The 20428-nt window shown below is 36.6% G+C and overlaps 1 protein-coding gene across 1 annotated transcript; it reads left to right on the top strand.

The window, feature by feature from the left end:
• Nucleotides 1-2977: 2977 nt before the first annotated feature.
• tmem14cb (transmembrane protein 14Cb) lies at nucleotides 2978-10483 on the top strand. Its single transcript, NM_001004610.2, has 4 exons — nucleotides 2978-3152; nucleotides 4303-4404; nucleotides 9841-9928; nucleotides 10025-10483. The coding sequence occupies exons 1-4, from the start codon at nucleotides 3077-3079 to the stop codon at nucleotides 10086-10088; spliced, it is 330 nt and encodes a 109-aa protein (NP_001004610.2). The 5' UTR covers nucleotides 2978-3076; the 3' UTR covers nucleotides 10089-10483.
• Nucleotides 10484-20428: the final 9945 nt, after the last annotated feature.

Raw genomic sequence — 20428 nt, 5'->3', positions numbered from 1 at the left:
ACTGCTTTGGTCATATATATATATATATATTAGAATGTTCACTCCTTCTCAAGCCTACAGCCCACTGATGAAATGACATCTTCTGTTCATAAACTGAGAGAGTGTTACTGATGTGAAATCTGCTTTCCTTGGCCTTATTTATTTACATCCATTGCTTGCTCCACAAATCCAATTTTGCAATCTAAAGTGGCTTTTAATCATCAATAATTCCCTGTAACTGCTGTACTTTTTATATTAAGTGTTGTTTTAGATGTGTGTTGTGAAACAAAATTTCCACGAAGGGCAATTAAATAGCCTTGGTTGCACATAGTTGCCATTTTTTTAGTGATTGAAAATACGACTGAAGAGAGCCTGTAGTCGGTGCTTTTAATGGAGGACCTCGTTGAGATTTATGGTACATTTATTTTTAGTCTGCATCCGGCTGACTAATGTATTTTATCAGAAAGCTTGATTTTATATTAATGTTGAGAGACTGAAACTCTGCAAAAAGCCAAGGGGCCAATTAAATGGCACATAATTATAAATTTTAAGTTTTTAAGATATTAAATGCAACACAAACTGTAAAGTTGCTTTGAGAAAGCCGAGGCTAAAAGTTTGTTGTACCAAATTTTAGCTTTGCAAATGAAAGGTATCTTATGAACAGGCTATATCAGGGATGGGCAAACTTGATCCTCGAGGGCCAGTGTCCCTGCAGAGTTTTGTTTCAACACTAGTCAAACACACCTGAACAAACTAATCAGTGTCTTCAAGATCACTTGCACTCTATAGGGAGGTCTGTTTGAATAGGGTTGGAGCTAAACCATGCAGGACACTGGCCCTCCAGAATCAAGTTTGCCCACACCTGGGCTATATGCACAGCAAGTCACTGTTAAATCTCCACTGATAGGTTTTTGTGGTTTATTTTCAGTTTAATAAGGTTCCTTTTTACAGTTTAGATGTTTTCTGGTAAAATATAATCATTATATTTAGACTTTAGGATTAATTTAGTATATTGCTAGCATGATTCTGACATGAGTTAGCATGTTGCTAGCATAAACGCACATGTCTGCATTACTTCCACTGACCTCTGTTTTTAAAACTTGTCATAATATTAAAGTAATTTTTTAAACAGATCATATTAATGAGAGATAGTGTATATCTATAACTTTGAACATGTTTACAGTCATGGGGGATCCTAAAGTTAGTCAACCACTACAAAGAGAATATCATCGCTTGTCCCAATTTGCATACTATCTGTCCTAAATAGTATTTAAAAATAGAAACCCAAACCATATTATGTTGAAGAAGAGTATACCAAAGTTTCCCGTATACTAGTTAGTTAGTTTCCACCCTGGTTTTAGAGGGGTGTTGGCCACTTTTCAGGCTGGTTTCCAGCCATTTCCAGCCTGGTCTTAGCTGGTCAGGCTGGAAAATGACCAGCTAAAACCAGCTTGAACAGCCTGGTCTGAGCTGGACACAGTTGGTTTTGGCTGGACTCCCAGCCTGGCTAGGCTGGTCAAGCTGGTTTTAGCTGGAAATGGCTGGAAACCAGTCTGAAAGTGGCCAAAACCACTCTAAAACCAGCCTGGTTGACCAGCTAAAACCAGCCAACCAGCCTACGGCTGGTTTAAGCTTTTTCAGTGGGGATGGTTTACTATTTCTGGTAAATTTGTGTAGAGTAGAACCGTCCATACTCTAATATTACCGATACATTACGTATTGGACGTGAATTTGATTAAAACTAAGTTGGGTAAAAAGTTTATATAAACTACAAACATGGCGGACCCACAAGACCAACCGTCAAGTAGAGAGGTTTGGGTAAAGTTGTTTGAATGACTATTAATGAGTAAATAGTTTCCTGGGAAATATTTAAACCACGTTTTTTCCGTGTTATATTACATCTAGCTACAACAACAATGTGAACTTATCAAGATATGTTTGGACATTAACTTCTGAATGTATTATCCAAACACCTGAGGATATTTCTGTGCATGAAAGACTCGCGATTGGCAGATTATCCTGATGCTGCTTCTCCTCCTGTAAGGTAGGTAATATAAAAAAAAATGTGGAATGTGTTTAGATGAGTGACAGTAACGACGTAACGCTCTGTTGACGAGGAAGAAGTATGTCCCAAAGCTGGCAAACTACTTTTCCTTCACAAAAATAGAGCATACTTTTAGGGCGTAATATAAGTATGCGAATTGGGATGCAGCACATGTATTTTGTATTTAGCTGACTAGGTATTTAGCATTTTTAATACTTATATTTTATTGGTTAAAACAAGGTGATTCAAAAAGAATACCACAACTTTTGGGTTGATGTCACGTCTGAAGGGGGTCATATTGAACACCTATGAACCTGTTCTCTACTGGAAAAAAAAACCTGTTGCTAAGTACTCTTCACATTAATTAATTATCAAAGGGTTATGTTTCTTTGATTAAATACAGATTTTCAAAGTTGGTATTCTTTTTGACTCACCCTGCATATTAATTTGTCTTGATTGTCAATATTATGTCTATTGTTTTTAAAAGTTTAAACCATCATCATTTTGATAACAGGCCAGGTATACAATCATTCATTGTAATATTCATCTAACTAATTACTCAAATATGCTCTTATTATGATTTTATGTGAATTCTAGATGTGGATCATCATGCAAAAAATCACGCAGGTTCATCTAGTAAACAGTTCATCGCCAGTGGAAGCAAATATAAAACAATTCCGATTCATAATATGAGCCAAAAAACTGTATATGGGGCTTTAAAATTTTTACATTTTTTAAAAATCTGTTTTGAAAAATCATTTTGGTTTGTATTGTGATCTAAATCTACAACATTTATGTTTCATATGATTTATATAATAGTCATTTATAGTAATACAAATTATTAGAGAAAAATAACTTTAATTTCAAACAATCTGATAAACCTAAAAAAATAAAAAATAGGAAAACCCTCGCGTAAGCATGAAGACTTTTATTTTGAAAATAACTTGGAACTTTATGTACCTGTAGTGTTTCAGGAAGTTCAGAAGTGAAGCGGCTTTAGTTTTACTTTCAAAACATCCATTGTTATATTCTTTGTTTTGAAAGCCTGCAAACATGTCTATGGATTGGCTTGGTTATGGTTATGCTGCTCTTATAACGATAGGAGGGATTGTCGGTTATGCTAAAGCAGGTAGCGATACACTCGACAATGAAGTTGGTTTAGTGTTGGAGTATGTTTGATACTTAACGTTAAACGACAAAATATATCTAAAATGAAACCCACTCAATTAACGGCTTGTTAACATTTGCCATACTACACAAGTGCTTATTCTTCCAAAAGAAAATATGAGATATATGGCTGTGTATGAACAAATACAGTGCTCAACATAATTGAGTAAACCCCAGTTTGAAAATGAATATTTTTATCAATTTCTCAGTGAATATAGATCATATATTGTAGTGCTTTTGAACAAAACAGATTTATTAAACAAATATTTTTATTAAGATAATAGTCACCGAACATTTTTAGAAATAGAAAGATAATACATTTAAATTTATTGTGAAACATTGGAGGGAAATAAAAAACTACACAATTTCAACAAATTGTAATACGTTTTTTTCTCTTTTATTATACGTTTTTTCTCTTTTAATTTGCTCTTTTTACTTGTTTTATTTAATATTTTCCCTAGCTTATAAATGTAGGTGTACTAATTTTGGACCGTTATTTATTATAAGCTCTTTTGTTAGGTTACCTCCACATTAGGCTTCAGTACTGACTAATCTAATGTATGTGCACAAACGTTATACTGTAAAGCTTTCCATTAGATAATATTAATTTGAATGAGAGATTTGTGAAGTGTGTACTCATATATGATGAGCACTGTACATCTACAAAAATAATAAAGCCAATGTGTATGTGTGTATGTATACTGTTGAAATCAGAATTATTAGTCCCTCCTTTGAATTTCTTTTTTAAATATTTCCCAAATGATGTTTAACAGAGCAAAGATTTTTTTTCACAGTGTGTCTGATAATATTTATTCTTCTGAATTAAAGTCTTATTTCTTATTTCGGCTAGAATATAAGCAGTTTTCAATTTTTTAAACACGATTTTAGGGACAAAATTATTAGCCCCTTTAAGCAAATTTCAAGCAATTTAGTGTCTGACATTTTAACAGTTTTGCTTATGAATAAAGACAAATTGCCATACAAAGCCCAAAGATACAAATTTCATTATCAAACATTAATTTTTACACATTACCTGTTTGTTCAAACCTAAACCTCCTGTAACTTCACTGAAAGCTCCTAATATGGTCAGCGGTCTCCTGTTTCTGCTGCAGGTAGTTTCATCTCTCTGGTTGCTGGTCTGATGTTTGGCGTAGCAGCATTTGTTGGTGCTTATCAGATGTCAAAGAATGACAAAGATATCTGGGTTTCTCTGGGTAAATCACTGTCTTTACAAATCACACAACACACACACACACACACTTGTTGATCTGGGTTCCGTTCTTCGTACGTGGATTACACAGTTAGCTGGATTTGGTTATTGACGATTTGACATGATCCAGGATCGTTTCGTTCTTCAAAATTGACCTGAGAGTTGTTGTCATAAAAACAGTTCTGCTAGCTCAAACCTGGTCGGAAGCAGGTTTAATTCATATAAACAGGATTAGATCGGCTCAGTTCAAGCCAAATACAGAAGTATGTACCGAATTCAGATATTTTCTTACAGTAGTAGTTATATACACTTGGGAAAATACTAAATTTTTTAAACCTTTATAAAGTGATAGTTATTAATAAAACAAATAAAGTTTTATATGAATAAAACTTATATTATTGTCTGCACCCCCGAAATGAAAGTACAAAGACTGCCACCTTGTGGTGCAAAGATTGTTATGTACTTTTAAGATCGCTTTAGTACAATTTGTGTATGATAATAGGCATGCACAATATGTGATTTTTTTAAAGCAATAATACATTTATGCAGTAATAAACATGTTTTAACAGTTAATATGACGGTGATTTAATGCTTCATAAAAGTTGCAGACACCTTTACCAATATCAAAACGCTTTTGTAAACATCCAGTTATTCTTTACACCGATTAAAAAAAGGCTACTATAATAAAGAAAATCTTTTCTAAATGCAGAACTAAACACATTGATATGCATTGAAATGCATGATAAATACTGTTGAAACATGAAAGTGTAAAGCCTGCCGCTCACAACAAATGTGGAAGGTTATTGGGTGTCATATTTAACAAACCATTTACTGCTAATTTGACGTAATTTTGCTCACATGGATAATTGAATATTAATCAGATGATGTCATTACGCTGCTGTGCCGTCAGCCAATCGCTGCATAGCTGATCATGATTTCGAGGATCGATAGATCTGTCCTTCACAACACATGCAGCGATCTCAGATCAGTTTAACCAGACATTTTAATCTGATTCACGAACTTGTTTGAAGAACCAAATTAGCCAGAGATCAGTTATCAAGATTAAAAGATCCAGGATCTGCCAAATCATCTTAGATCATTTAAGCGAGGTACGAAGAACAGACCCCTGGTTTACAAGGAATCTCTGTAGGCATAATGTATTCTATAGACCATTTTGATGTAAACAAAAACAGTGGTCCCAATGTATTTCCTGTTTTACATGTTTAATTTCTATAGCTTGTGAGAATCCAAATAGAACCACATATTGATAAATAATGTTATGATCGCTGTTTTAACATGAAGTTATGATTGAATTGCCTCTTACAGTTATGAAATGGTTTGATCACAAGCTTGAAATGTTCATGAGGCAATGACATCACCACATTGAAATGCCCTATAGTGCCAAAATACGAATTATTTGGGTTTACCCTACCCCTACTCCTAAGGCATGTCCTTGTTACCCATCTTAATAAAGTACAACTAGGTCATATCCAGTGTTGGGGCTAACACATTACAATGTTTTGTATCAAAGTTAAGCCATGCATAACTTTTAAAAAGTAAATAGTAATATTTGAATTTCTTTTTTTTTTTTTTTACAAATTTAACAAGAGTTACTTTTAAGAAATAAATTGCTGAATTAAAATGAACTTACATACGTACGTTGAATCTGCGAGGTTATGCCTTTGCAGCGGAAACAGAAAAATACAAAGATGGCAGAGCCTTACATTTCAAGTAGAAGATAAGGTTATCCTAAATTCTTATTATTTTTAAGTATTTTATTTACAGTAAATGAAGGTGTAGGTTATACAGAGCTCCTCTATTTAAAAAAGGAGAAGAATAAAACCCTGCAACCCCATTAAATCAAACCTCAGCCAGGTCAGAAAAGTAACTCAAAAGTAATGTAACACATTACTTACTATAAAAGGTAACCAAGTAATCCAACTAGTTACTTGGGGGTTGGTGAGTAACTTAATATTGTAATGGATTACTTTCAAAAGTAACTTTCCCCAACACTGGGTATGACCTTTTGTTACTTTTGAAAGTAATCCATTACAATATTGAACTATTCCCCAGAAAAGTAACTAGTTATGTTACTCAGTTACTCTATATTCAATTCAATTGAAGTCATGTTTACTTCTATAGCGCTTTTACAATGTAGATTGTCAAAGCAGCTTAGCATAGAAGAAGTTTGAGTAGATTGATCCTGTGTCAGTCCAGTTTCAGAGTTTAAGTTCAGTTCAGTGTGGTTTAACTTTTACTGCTGAAAGTCCAAACACTAAAGAGCAAATCTAACGTATACGCAGCTCAACAAGTCTCAAACTAAGCAAGCCAGTGGCGACAGTGGCAAAGAACAAACTTCACCAATTGACGAAAGTGAAGGGAAAAAACCTAGAGAGAAACCAGGCTTAGCTGGGCATGACCATTTCTCCTCTGGCCAAACCTAATGTGCTGAGCTGCAGTCTAGGCGCTGGAGGCTGGAGAACGCTGGACGCCCATTATGGAGAAGCTGCGGGTGTGAGAGGTCACCTGCGGGTGTTCAGGTTGTCCCACGAGATCAATGCGAAGACTCATCTGTCTCTGGGTCTTTCAGGAGTCTCGTGCTTTCAAGCTCTCGTAATCCATTACAATGTTGAGTTTCTTCCCAAAAAGTAACTAGTGTTGTGGAAAAAAGATTCTGGTCTTCAAATTATTTTCTAAGTTTCAAAGTCAAACTCTTCAAAAAAAGACAAAGTCTATGATCTCCGAAGTCTTTAGGCAAAGCATTTTATTGTTACAGCATCAGTAACAACAGAGACAGTTCGTTAAAATGTCCGCCGAACATAGGCTTGCACACAGTTTCAATACATTTCTGTGTCTTAATACTCCACCCAAATATACACATTACACACCTCCATCAGCTTCTCCGCTAATGGGATCTTAATTCTCTCAGGTGCCCGCCACTAATAAAGTCTCAGGGTCTTTCAGGGGTCTTACCCATGTCCAGTTAAGGTATTTCCTTCCTGTTTCAAAAGTGATGACTCAAAAAACAATGCTCAACAATATATCTTGTTCACTGTCCACTGAGCTGTCAACTGTAAGTTCAGCTCAAGTTCATGGATACTCATATTTTTTAGAAGTCATTACAAATGAGTGTGGGCGCACGTGCAGGTGTGCCTTATAATGAGTTACAGAAAAGAATGCAGGTGTCCTTATGGCCTTGCTTTCATAAATCTACCCTCATTGTGACATTAATGCTGCTCTTCTATTTTATCTTCTCATCTCTGACTGCATTTACACAGAATTACTTTTTTAATTTACCAAAGCACATATACCTGATAATAATGCCACAGGTATGGGTAATAATACAATAGATAATAATAATAATACTGAAATCACTATAATAAGCATTTAAATGAGAGTAATACATTCATCAGAAATTCATCAAGACACAATGAATTCCCCAACACTAGTTGCGATACTTAGTTACTTTTTATGGTATGCAATGGGTTGCATTACTTTAGAGTCATTTTTTCTTACCTGGCTAAGGCTTGGTCTCGTTTTTTTTAAATAGAGGAGCTCTGTAATTAAGAACGCATTGTATAACCTACACCTATATTTCCCTTTAAAAAAACACATCAAAAAAGTATTCAGGATAATGTAATCTAACAACTTTCTGACCCCAGGCGTATTTACAGATTATTAAAAGTTTAAAGCAATGTGTTTGCTACTTTTTTTTTACCATTTTTGGTACATTTTTTTTTGTACCATTTTTTTTTGTACCATTTTTTTTTGTACCATTTTTTTTGTACCACTTTTGTACCATCAACAGGGTTGAGCTTATTTTCTTATTGGGTTATGGGTGTGTTTTGAGCATCACATGAATTAAACCAATTAGAGTCTCCTATTCCCTTTAAGAGTCATGTTAAAGCACATTTGCTATTTACATGGCGGACTTTGTAAGTTGAAAAACTAAACACTTTACTAACAGAACACAGTTAAACAGATCATCTGCAGAGCGAGGATAAAGAATAAGCCTTCTCCATTCGGCGCTTTACTTTCTCTTTACTGTTACTCTTTACTCCTTTACTTTAGTGGATAAGGAAACAGTGTTGTATGCACTCTCCTGAGACATCCATTAGGTTACACATTTCATTTAGTTTGTTAAGTACAAAGATTTGTTTCAAAACTATTTCTAAATTCAGTTCTTATTTCCAGCAAAAGAACAAATGAACAATAATAACAAAATATAGTCAAAAAACTATGACTATAGTGCTATCCAGACACACGTCCTATTATATGCCCTGTATGGTGATGCAGATGTCTCCAAAACCCAACAGATGGACACATCTAAACTTGTTTTTATAAAAACAAAAATAAAATATGCATATAATAAATAATACTGCTAATAATAATAATAATAATAATAATTACATTATACAAAAGCAAATTATCATTAATAAACAAAAAAAAAAGCCCTCCAACATTAAGAGGCCATGGAGGCAGTGTTTTTTATACTTGTGTAGTAAATAATATTTTTTTGAAACATTATAATTCTTTCATTTTTTTTTTCATTTATCAGTTTCATGTTTTCATCAATTTCATATTTCAGACTATTTCAGTTCCTCAAAATAGCTACGTGCCAACAGTGCGCCTTAACACACCTCCTGTCTAGAGCCACACACCCATGAGTCTACAAAGTAGCTCAAATTGATTTGCTATTTAAAGAACGTGGCGGAAAACAGGATTATTTGAGTTGCGCTGGTGTGAAAATAGCAACAAATCACGGCAAACACATCTTGCGCCTTATTGTTCCAGGTGTGTGACATACCTGCCAACACTCCCTTTTTTCCCAGGAGTCTCGTGTATTTCAGACCAATGTCCTGCAACCATTCCGTTTTGTTATTTCTTCCGGAAAACTCCCGTAATTTCACCCCCTCCTTTTTTTTTGGTACTGTCTATAAGCACACCCAGGTCACCAACTTTGGTACAGTAACCGATCGCAGCAGCCGCCCTAAACCCGCTGCATCCTATCCTGGTTCTCAACAGGGTTACTCAGAGACCTCACCCACGAACACCCCCTCCCTCCGGTCTCCAGAATTATCAGAGACAAATGTTGGCAAGTATGATATAGGGCACATTCTCTGCTTGACTGCGTGATTCATTGTGACTACTTTAATTTCAAATCAGCATTTTATTCTTTAAAAGCTAATAAATGTCACATGTTGCGTTACGTTATTATTATTATTTTTTAAAAGCAATGCATTACTTGTTACTTAGGAAAGTAATATTATTACATAATTCACACCTGATATTACATGTCATTATACAGTTTTGTGTCTTTATTAAACCACATAAACCTGCGCGCGCACACACACACACACACACACACACACACACACATAGAAATGTATGCCTTAAAATATAGCAATTGAATGAATGAATTTATGTTTTGTATTTGTAGGCACCTCTGGATCACTGACTGCTCTGATGGGAGTGAGATTTTTGAGTTCATGGAAGATTATGCCAGCTGGATTTATGGCCGGAGCAAGGCAAGGAAATTTGTTTATTGTGTGTGTGTGTGTGTGAGTGATAATAACAAAAACATTTTCATTATGGTTGATTTTTTTTCTTTGTCTTTCCTGCAGTTTACTGATGTTCCTCAGGATTGGTGTGAAAGTGCTGCAGAGTTCACAGAAAAAGAGAAGTTGACATCAAAATGACACCATTTAGAAGCTGATACTTGCAGATCTTGAGGACACAGATACTGAAACAGACAGATATTGAAATTAAGAGTAATGTTTTGGTTTTGAGTGCATTACAGTGCCTAATCACTACACTGAATGAGTATTTCACAGCCAAAAATCATATTAAAACACAACTGAGCGCTTTGAAAGAGATGTGTTGGAAACTAGTGCTACACACAGGAGCAGATTGAGGACAAAAACCTGACAAATAATCTGAAATACAATACAACATCTGAACAGTCTGGGAACCAGAGTATAGCCAAAACATTGGACTCTGGTCCATTAAATTATTAGACAATAATTACACCTTATTACATCACATTCTCCCTTAGTGTTATGTAACAACCTGCCAATTGTGAGTCAATAATATATATTTATATATGTATGTATGTATGTATGTACGTACGTACGTACATATATATATATATATATATATATATATATATATATATATATATATATATATATATATATATATGTATATATGTATATATATATATGTGTGTGTATATAAAATATCAAGTAGATTTATAATATTGGATTTACATTCATTTTTTTGGGATTCAAATCCCAAATTATTGTAATAAACAGTACTTTACTATCACACATATAGCTTCTCTTAACATTCATGAATCATATTTTTATTATATATTATATGGGAATAAATCTTCAGTAATCAAATGTGAAATGCAGTCTGTTATGATTTTATCTTAACGTGATATTTCTACTGCTCTAAATACTCAGATAAACAATCGGTGTATAAACAGGTTTTCAATATTCTGATATAGTTTCACAAATGGCTACAAAGAAATGTCCAGGAGCAGTGAATTAAATATGATACTTTATTTTAGATTAAATTATTGTGTTTGTTTACTTATTTCAGTCTTAATCATTTTTGTACATAGATATTTATATCAGATGTCGCCTAGGCAATTGGTCTCTATTGGAAGGAATGCGTCAATAGAGCTGCCATCTTGGTACAGGGTAGCACTTTTTTAAAAGTAATGTAAGATCAAGGTGTTGTGGAAGTCTGGCCAACCAGGGTCAGAGGTATATACACGTATATCTATGATCTGGAGTTTTCCTGAGGTTCAGTGTGCTAATATGTGTTAACGAAAATTATAATTTTACATCACTTTTCAACATCGATGAATTGGTGACCGCTCGGATATTACTGAATTAATAATGTATTTTCCTCCCTCCCTGTTAAATTTGATCAAATTGGTGTCCTTATACACACCCCCTCTGCCAATTTCACTTCTCATTTTAACTAAGGGATCGATTAGTTTGTTAATGAATCCCCATTATGAACGACTTGTTCTCTTAGCCGACTATAATACAAGTTTCTAGCATTGCAGCGGCCTGTTATCATAATTAATTTACATTGTTTGCTGATTTTATTAAACCAAACTAGCATAAGCCTGGTATTTAGTGTAAGCTGGTGCTATGTTGCCTTATGGTCAGTGCAACCTGACTGTGTTATCAATAATAACGTTACTTGTTGGGCACAAAAGTTTGTACAGTAGGTGAGAGTTCAAACTGGCTATTAACGCCGCAGCATGTACCGCCGCCATTTGAAATAGGTGCCGCTGTGTTTTTTAGTGTATGACCGCAGTTTGTGAGTGAGCCGCCAGGGGGCGCAAAGGGACGGGATGCGAACGGACAGAAATAGCCCATACAGCAGCTACTGTGCTTGTAAATGATATGAAACAATAAGTCAAAGCATTATAATCCCTTCATTAATCATTTAAAATGTATTAACACGCTTTATTGTAAACTTTTTAAGTGCAAAGAGGATTCGTTTTGGAAAATGGAATTGAAGAAGTAAAAGACAACTAAAATGAAAGCACAAACATTTAGTACAAATAAGTAACTTACAAAAACGTAAAAAAAATAAATCTTACCTATGAAATGTTCTGCCTACGTTTTCTTTGTTTGCTCATTACTACACCCATACGCAGCACTAAAGTCTAGCATCTTCAGATTGGTATTAGTCTTGACCAGTGCGGCTGAATGACATCTGTCCTGGAAGCACTGTACAAATATGGCAGCGCTATTGACGCATGCTCAGGATCCGTATGCCATATCTAGTGTATATATCTATGATTTTTGAATTACAACCAGTTTTTACTTATATCCGGTACTAGGCTTATCCAAAAGTTAAATACTGTTTCTGGTCCCACTTTATATGGTGGCCCTAATTACAATGTACTTGCATTTAAATTAATCATTTGCAACAATGCACTTATTGTGTACATACATGTTTTCACTTATATATTTCTAAAATTATGTTTATGTAAGTAATTTCTGTAGCATTGAGAATTACACTGTTAACCCATCCTTTACACCTTAATTCACTGTTTAACCTACCCATACAACCAAACCTGACCATAACCTTACGCGTTATTGCTCCTCAATAGCTTCATAACTGTTTGCAATACACTACCTGACAAAGTCTTGTCGCCTTTCCAAGTTTTAGGAAAAACAAATAACTTGACATCAAGTTGATCCTTTGGTCTCAGAAGTGGCTTATATGAAAGGCAAAGGCCTCTAGATTATGCTTATTACACCAAAATAAAATATGATCATGCCTTGATTTTTAATGATTTCATTAGGACAGTAAGGGTCTGACTTTGCTTAGATTAAAGTCTCGTCACTTAACAAATAATGTCCAGTATAGAATATAAAGTGATGCAGCAATGGAGAAAGAATGAATATTGTGTCTGACTCCATCATGAGCTTGGAGGACTGCATCCATACATCTCTGCACTGACTCAAATCACTCATTAATAAAGTCATCTGGAATGACAAAGAAAGCGTTCCTGCAGGACTCCCAGAGTTCATCAAGAGTCTTTGGATTCATTTTCAGTGCCTCCTCCTTCATCTTACCCCAGACATGCTCAATAATGTTCATGTGTGGTGACTGGGCTGGCCAATCCTGGAGCACCTTGACCTTCTTTGCTTTCAGCAGTTTTGATGTGGAGGCTGAAGTATGATAAGGAGCGCGATCCTGTTGGAGAATTTGTCCTCTCCTGTGGTTTGTAATGTAATGGGCAGCACAAATGTCTTGATACCTCAGGCTGTTGATGTTGCCATCCACTCTGCAGACCTCTCGCACACCCCAATACTGAATGTAACCCCAAACCATGATTTTTCCTTCACCAAACTTGACTGATTTTTGTGAAAACCTTGGGTCCATCTGGGTTCCAGTAGGTCTTCTGCAGTGTTTGTGATGATGCAGTTCAACAGATGGTTCTGCCACTTTTCCAAATGATCAGCTAGAAGTCAAGTTATAATTTATTGCTCTTACAATTAGGATAGACGACAAGACTTTTGTCAGGAGGTATACAAATGTTAATGCAATAAGTACATTTTATTTATTTCTGATGTAAGTACCTAGTAGTACAAGGTATAGATCACCCCAAGATTAAAAGCACTATATTGTACTCACTATTTACTCACGCTCAAGTTGTTTGAGTTTCTTTTCTCTGTTCACTATAATACAGTGCAGCGTTCCACACAAGTGCGTCATCCTGTCCCAACACAAATCAGTTGTTAACTTGTTTTACAAATTTAAGTCAATTGAACATAAAACATTTAAGTTGTTCCAAAAAAAAAACTACAAAATTTGTTTTGGTTCAGCTCATTTTAAATAAGTAGACATGTTTTTGTGAACTGAAAAAAATGTTGCATGGAGAACTGTTGCAAACAGTTTTTGTGTTGAATGTTATGTGTTGAATTTAAACAAACAAATTAAGTTTATTAAAGTTTAACTTAAATTGTTTAAATTCAGGCCAAATAAATCCACTTAATGTAACAAATTGAGTAAATCCAAGGAATCATCTTTGAATATTTTTTTTTGTGCACAAAGATATTTTAATGAAAGCTGAAAAGCTGTAACCATTAATACACTGTAAAACCCAATAAGTTAAGGTAACTCAAACCATTTGAGGGAACCAATTGCAACAAACTATTTAAGTTTAAAAACTAATCCTAATGAGTACTGTGAACCTAATTCATTTGAGTAATCAAAGCAATTTGATCACATGTAAAACCCAATGAATGAAGAGAACTCAAATACCCATTAAAAACCCATTAAAATGTAAAACCCATTAAGTTAAGGCAACTCAAGCCAATTGAGGAAACCGATTACAACAAACTATTTGAGTTAAAAAACTAATTTATATGAGTACGGTGGACTTAATCCAATTATAGTAATAAAATATTTAGTTAACTCATTACCTTCAACACTGAGTTCAAAACTCTTTTCAAATGAGTAGAATTAGCTTACAGTAAATTTTGAGTTAACTACACTCATTTCATTTGATTAAGTTGACTGGTGGGTTTTAGCGTAGTATTTGATTTTCTTACAATTGAAGTCAATTATATTTTTGCATTGAACAGAAGAAATAAACTCATTAAGGTTTGTTACAAGCATGAGTGGATTTTCATTTTTGGCTGAACTACTCCTTTAAGGCCACTTAATATAAAGTGTGACTGAGTTTCTTCTGTGGAACACAAAGAAGGATACACTAAAGGTGTGCTTTCCCATGGTGATACCGCGAAAAACCGCAGGACCTCACCAGATTTTTTGCAACGCAGGATTAATTTTTCCGTGTAAAACGCGGCAGTGGTCGGAAGTCTGGTTTAATTTAAATGAGAGCGGGCGGTCAAACAATAGATTAATCCATTCCTGACGTCCTTTCAGAAAAGCGTTTCTGCACTTTGAGCTGGTTTTATACTTTTTATTACTCGCTCATATCGACCACAGGTAAAGCCTCCACTCACGCATCGCACGGCTGGACCAGCGCTTTCTGCTTAATGCATTTTATTCGTGGGTCTGTGCAGCATGTTCATAAAGACCCTCTGGCAGGTTGTCGATGAGTGACAGAGCAGAATATGTATGACAGAGCAAAGTCTCAGCAGGTGAACAAAGAGTGAATAAATAGCGGTAGCGGTCGGGTGCGGAATAAGACGCAGCAAGAGCACGATTGAAAAACTTCTAAGATACACCGAAGAATGTTGGAAAAAACACAACAACAACAGCCGTTGACTTCAGTAATATTTTTTTTTATCCCTATACCATGGATGCCAATGGCTGTTTTTCCTCCCGACATTCTTCACAGTATCTTGATTTGTGGTTTTTGAACTGAAGCACTTGTGAATGGTGAGGATTTTTTTTTTTGTTTACCCAAAAAATGACAATTCTGTCTTTATTTACTCACTCTTGTTTCAAACCTTTATGATTTTATTTCTGCTGTTGAAAAACATTTTGGAAATCTGTAATATTGATTTGCATTGTATTTATTTTCATCCCACTACAGAAGTTAGTGATTTCAGCTTTCTTTAAAGGGCACCTATGTTGAAAAATCTACTTTTCAAGCTGTTTGGACAGACATGTGTGTAAGTGTAGTTTATAGACCATCATAATGGGGTGATATAAACACACCCAGTCCTTTTTTTTTTCAATTTAACAACACAAAATGGTGGACCAATTGGAGCAGTTTTCAGAGTGACCGCAACTTGACGTAGGAGTGCGGTCCCCCCCGCCCACCAATATTGATTGACATGCGCGCATCACCATGTCCTGTTTGTTGTCCTGTTTTCACGTCCGCCATTTTTAGCAAGTCAAAGCGATGTCCCTTAAGGAACACCCTTGCTCTATTTTTAGATGTAAGGCTCAGTGGGCTCAACACAAGATCACCACATGATCACTCTAATCAGAGTTATTGTTTGTAACTTTAGGTAGGTTTGCAAACAGGTACTTTTCAACTTACCTTAAACTTGAGCCGTTTGTATTTCTCGTGGTCACAGAAGCTCCCTGTGATCTTTACTAGTAGGTGCAGCTGGAAAGTGCGAGCGCGTTGCTTCACGTGCGCGTCTCTCCATTGGAATTAAAATAACGAACTTGCCTGCAGGTCGCACACCAGAAGCGCAGCTGCACTCTTGGCTCCGCCCCCTTGTTATGTTGGGCGGGAAGTCGAGACTAATTTTGATTTGAAGCAACACACCCCTAAAACAGCGAGCTGTGTACAGCCCCCAAAATTACACTTAACACATTAAAATAAAAAAATCGGAACTATGTTTTGAACTGAACCAAAACTGGCACATTCAGAACAACCATAATATATTAATATTAAATCATAAAAAGGGTTAAACTATGTGCCCTTTAAAATGTTGTCTTTAGTGTTTAACAGAGGTTTGGAAGCACTGTAAGTAAAAATTGCATTTTCATTTTTGGGTGAACAAAAATATTTTTAAAAAATTAAATAAAAATTATAAAAAAATTTAATTAAAATAAAAAATTTTTATTTAAGCCTTCTCTGTGAAATCAGAAGTAGAGCAGCACGGGACACAAAGCAACACAAGGTAAAATGTAACACTGAGTTTTAAGGTATTTGCACAGGGTTATGAGGTTATGCTTCTGAGGTTTTCACCACAGTGTCTGCAGACGTCTTCCTGCCAATTATTGAAAAAGTTTGGCAAAATTTGGATGAGAAACTATTTTTAATGCATAAATGTATTTTTTTATTATATATATTTTTTACAAATCTGTGAAAGAATGTAAGTAAAATCTTATATTGTTGTGATAACCATCTTCTAGACTAAAAGATGGAACCATTTTGAAAGATTTGATTTATTTATTTTCGAACAAAAATATCTTACATAAAAAATCATTACCAAAAAATACATTTCAACATGATCGAAAATGGAGTGAGATAAAGCACGAACTTATTATTTTCCCACCCCATTACCACATACATCATTCGTCTATTCCTTAAATTTATTTCTTCTTTTTACATGAAACATATTTTATCCTTTGGCATCTTTGACGTAGTATGTTTGATTCCATTTGTACTTTTACATTTTGTAACATAGACCCAAAGAAAAAACAAAACAAAAAAATAGTACTGCAAAGCCATTAATTAAAACTTCATCATACCTTTCTCTTTTTACCCTTTTTAATCACCTTCATCACTATATCCATTAAATAATATATATGTATACAACTTTTTAAACTGATCAATATCCTCACATTGTTTGAGAGTCTGATCTAGACTGTTCCATAGTTTAACACCACAGACAGACATACACAAACTTTTTAAAGTCCTTGTTTGCAACCTCCTAAAATGTAGTTCTTCTCTCAGATTAATCCCCTTTGTCTTTCTTCAAAACACTTTTGTATGCATTTTGGAAGTAGTTTATTCATAGCTTTAAACATAAATTGTGCCGTTTTAAATTTAACCAAATCATTAAACTTGAGTATCTTTAATAAAAAAAAAATAAAGGATGCTTTAAATACCCCACATGTTCTATCAATCTAATGACTTTTTTCTGCATTGTACTTACGGATCGTAATTAGATTTATATTCCCCCAAATTTCAACACAATAACTCACATATAGCAACATAAGTGTGTTATAATGTATAGACATTGATTTACTGTCCAGGATAAATCTTGCTTTATACACTGTTGCTACAGTTTCTACTAATTTTAATATCACATTGTTTATTTGCAGTTTCCAACTAATATTATGATCCAGTACAACACCAAGAAACTTAATTGCATATCATTTCATTTTCTTGTCGGCTTAGTCCCTTTATTAATCCGGGGTGGCCACAGCGGAATGAACCACCAACTTATCCAGCAAGTTTTTACGCAGCGGATGCCCTTCCAGCTGCAACCCATCTCTGAGAAACATCCACACACACATTCACACACTACTAAACCGCATGTCTTTGGACTATGGGGGAAACCGGAGCACCCGGAGGAAACCCACGCGAAGGCAGGGAGAACATGCAAACTCCACACAGAAACACCAACTGAGCCGAGGTTCAAACCAGCGACCCAGCGACCTTCTTGCAGCACTACCTACTGTGCCACTGCCTCGCCCACTTAATTAATTGCATATACTCTTTCTATAATTTTATTTTCAATATGTAAATCTATATTATAGCTACTTTTTAATTTCCCAAATAGCATAACCTTTAAGATGTCAAAAACTCAGTAGCCTGTTTTGAGGAAAACACGACACAGCAGGGTTAGATTTAATTGGGTGTTAGGCCGTACTCACACTAGGTACAGTTGCTTCGAACCGGGCCAAAGCACGCTTGTCCCCCCTCCCGTCTCACCCAACGGGCCACGCTCACACCACAAACGGGCTTCGGCACGCTTACGTCATCGCTGCTGCGCTGTTCAGTGAGAAGCGCTCTCTCACTCAGCAGCACAGTGGAGATTTCTCTAGTTATATCGTTTCAGTCGTTTGATATGCAGTCAAATATTTCGCCTAACAGTCCTTAGGGATGCGGGGACATGCAGTCAGATATTTCGCCGAACAGATCCGCCACTTTTGGTGCTCATAAACAATCATAAAGCTCTCGTGCTGCAGGAATGAGGAGGTCTGCTGAAGGTGCAGCTGTCGTGAAGTGAGGAGTTTGCGTCTTTAATAAACTACAGCAGTTTGCGTTCACTGAACAGTAAAAATGATTAATAAATCCATATGAAACAGTCCCTTAAAGTCACGTTTCGCTTTCAGTTTCGGGCTTTGGCGCGTTTTGCACTCACACACAAGCGTACCGTGCCAAAGCCCAAGTGAACCGGGCTCAGGCACACCTCTTCCAACCGGGCCAGGGCCGGCCAAGTGAACCGTGCTTGAGCCCGATTCAGCGCACTCACATTTCTCAAATAATCCGGTAAAACGGGCCTGGGCACGGTACGGATGGCATAGTGTGAGTACGCCCTTAGTCACACATTGTTGGACACCAATTAAATTTTTGAATTTTGGGTGTAATGTTGGGAACTTTTTATATAAATGTATGAACAGAGCAGGAGTTTGGTTCGCATTGCCGGCAATAGTTCAGACTTGTTTCCAGTGCATGTTGGGCTCCGGCAAGGCTGCCCTTTGTCACCAATTCTATTCAGAATTTTATAGACAGAATTTCAAAGCGCAGCCTAGGGCTGGAGAGGGGTCTTGCTCGTGGACCACAGGATTTCATCTCTGCTATTCCCAGACGATGTTATTTTTTTTAGCGTCATCGAACATGGACCTTCAGCATGCACTGGGCCGGTTTGCTGCCGAGTGTGACATGGCTGGGATGAGAATCAGCACCTCCAAGTCTGAGGGCATGGTGCTCCACCGGAAAAAGGTGGTTTGCCATCTCCATGTTGGAGGAAAGTCCTTACCCCAGGTGGAGGAGTTTAAGTATCTTGGGGTTTTGTTCACGAGTGAGGGAAGGATGGAGCGTGAGATTGACAAGCGAATCAGTGCAGCGGCAGCAGTAATGCGGTGGATGTACTGGTCTGTTGTGGTAACGAAGCTGAGCTGAAAAGCAAAGCTCTTGATTTACCGGTCAATCTACACTCCTACTCTCACCTATGGTCATGAGCTTTGAGTCATGACCGGAAGGACATGCAGGGTGACAAGGCACACCTTTATGGACTTCTGTTTCGTATGCCTCCAGGATGCCTACCTAGGGAGGTGTTCCAGGCATATCCCACCAGGAGGAGGCCTCGGGGAAGACCCAGGACACGCGGGATTAGGTCTCTCGGCTGACCTGGGAATGCCCCGGGATCCCCCCAGAGGAGCTGGAGGAAGTGTCTGGGGAGAGGGAAGTCTGGAGTTTGCTCTCAAGACTGCTGCCCCCGCAACCCGGCCCCAGATAAGCAGATGAAATCGACATGACATGTTTTTAAATAGAAACTATTTTTTAATTAATAATAATAATAATTCCTTACATTTATATAGCGCTTTTCTGGACACTCAAAGCGCTTTACACAATGGGGGGGAATCTCCTCATCCATCATTAGTGTGCAGCATCCACCTGGATGACGCAACGGCAGCCATCTTGCGCCAGACCGCACACCACACACCAGCTGATTGGTGGAGACGAGACAGAGTGATGAAGCCAATTATGATATGGGGAGGGTTAGGACAGAGATGGACAGAGGCCAGATTTGGCCAGGATTCCGGGGTTAAACCCCTACTCTTTTTGAAGGACATCCTGGGATTTTTAACGACCACAGAGAGTCGGGACCTCGGTTTAATATCTCATCCGAAAGACGGCGCTCACTGACCAGTATAGAGTCTTCATCAATATACTGGGGCGTCAGGACCCACACCGACCGCAGGTTGAGCGCCCCCTGCTGGCCTCACTAACACCACTTCCTAGCTTTCCCATGTGGTCTCCCATCCAGGTACTGACCAGGTGCTACCCTGCTTAGCTTTAGTGGGCAACCATGTGAGAGTTGCCGAGAGCTAGCTGCCGGCAGCTTCTGTTTTAATAGAAAAAATAAGTTTTATTGCTA

The sequence above is a fragment of the Danio rerio genome, chromosome 24, assembly GCF_052040795.2.
Source record: "Danio rerio strain M-AB ecotype USA chromosome 24, GRCz13ab, whole genome shotgun sequence".
Lineage (NCBI taxonomy): Eukaryota > Metazoa > Chordata > Actinopteri > Cypriniformes > Danionidae > Danio > Danio rerio.
This window is presented reverse-complemented; position numbering and strand designations above follow the sequence as displayed.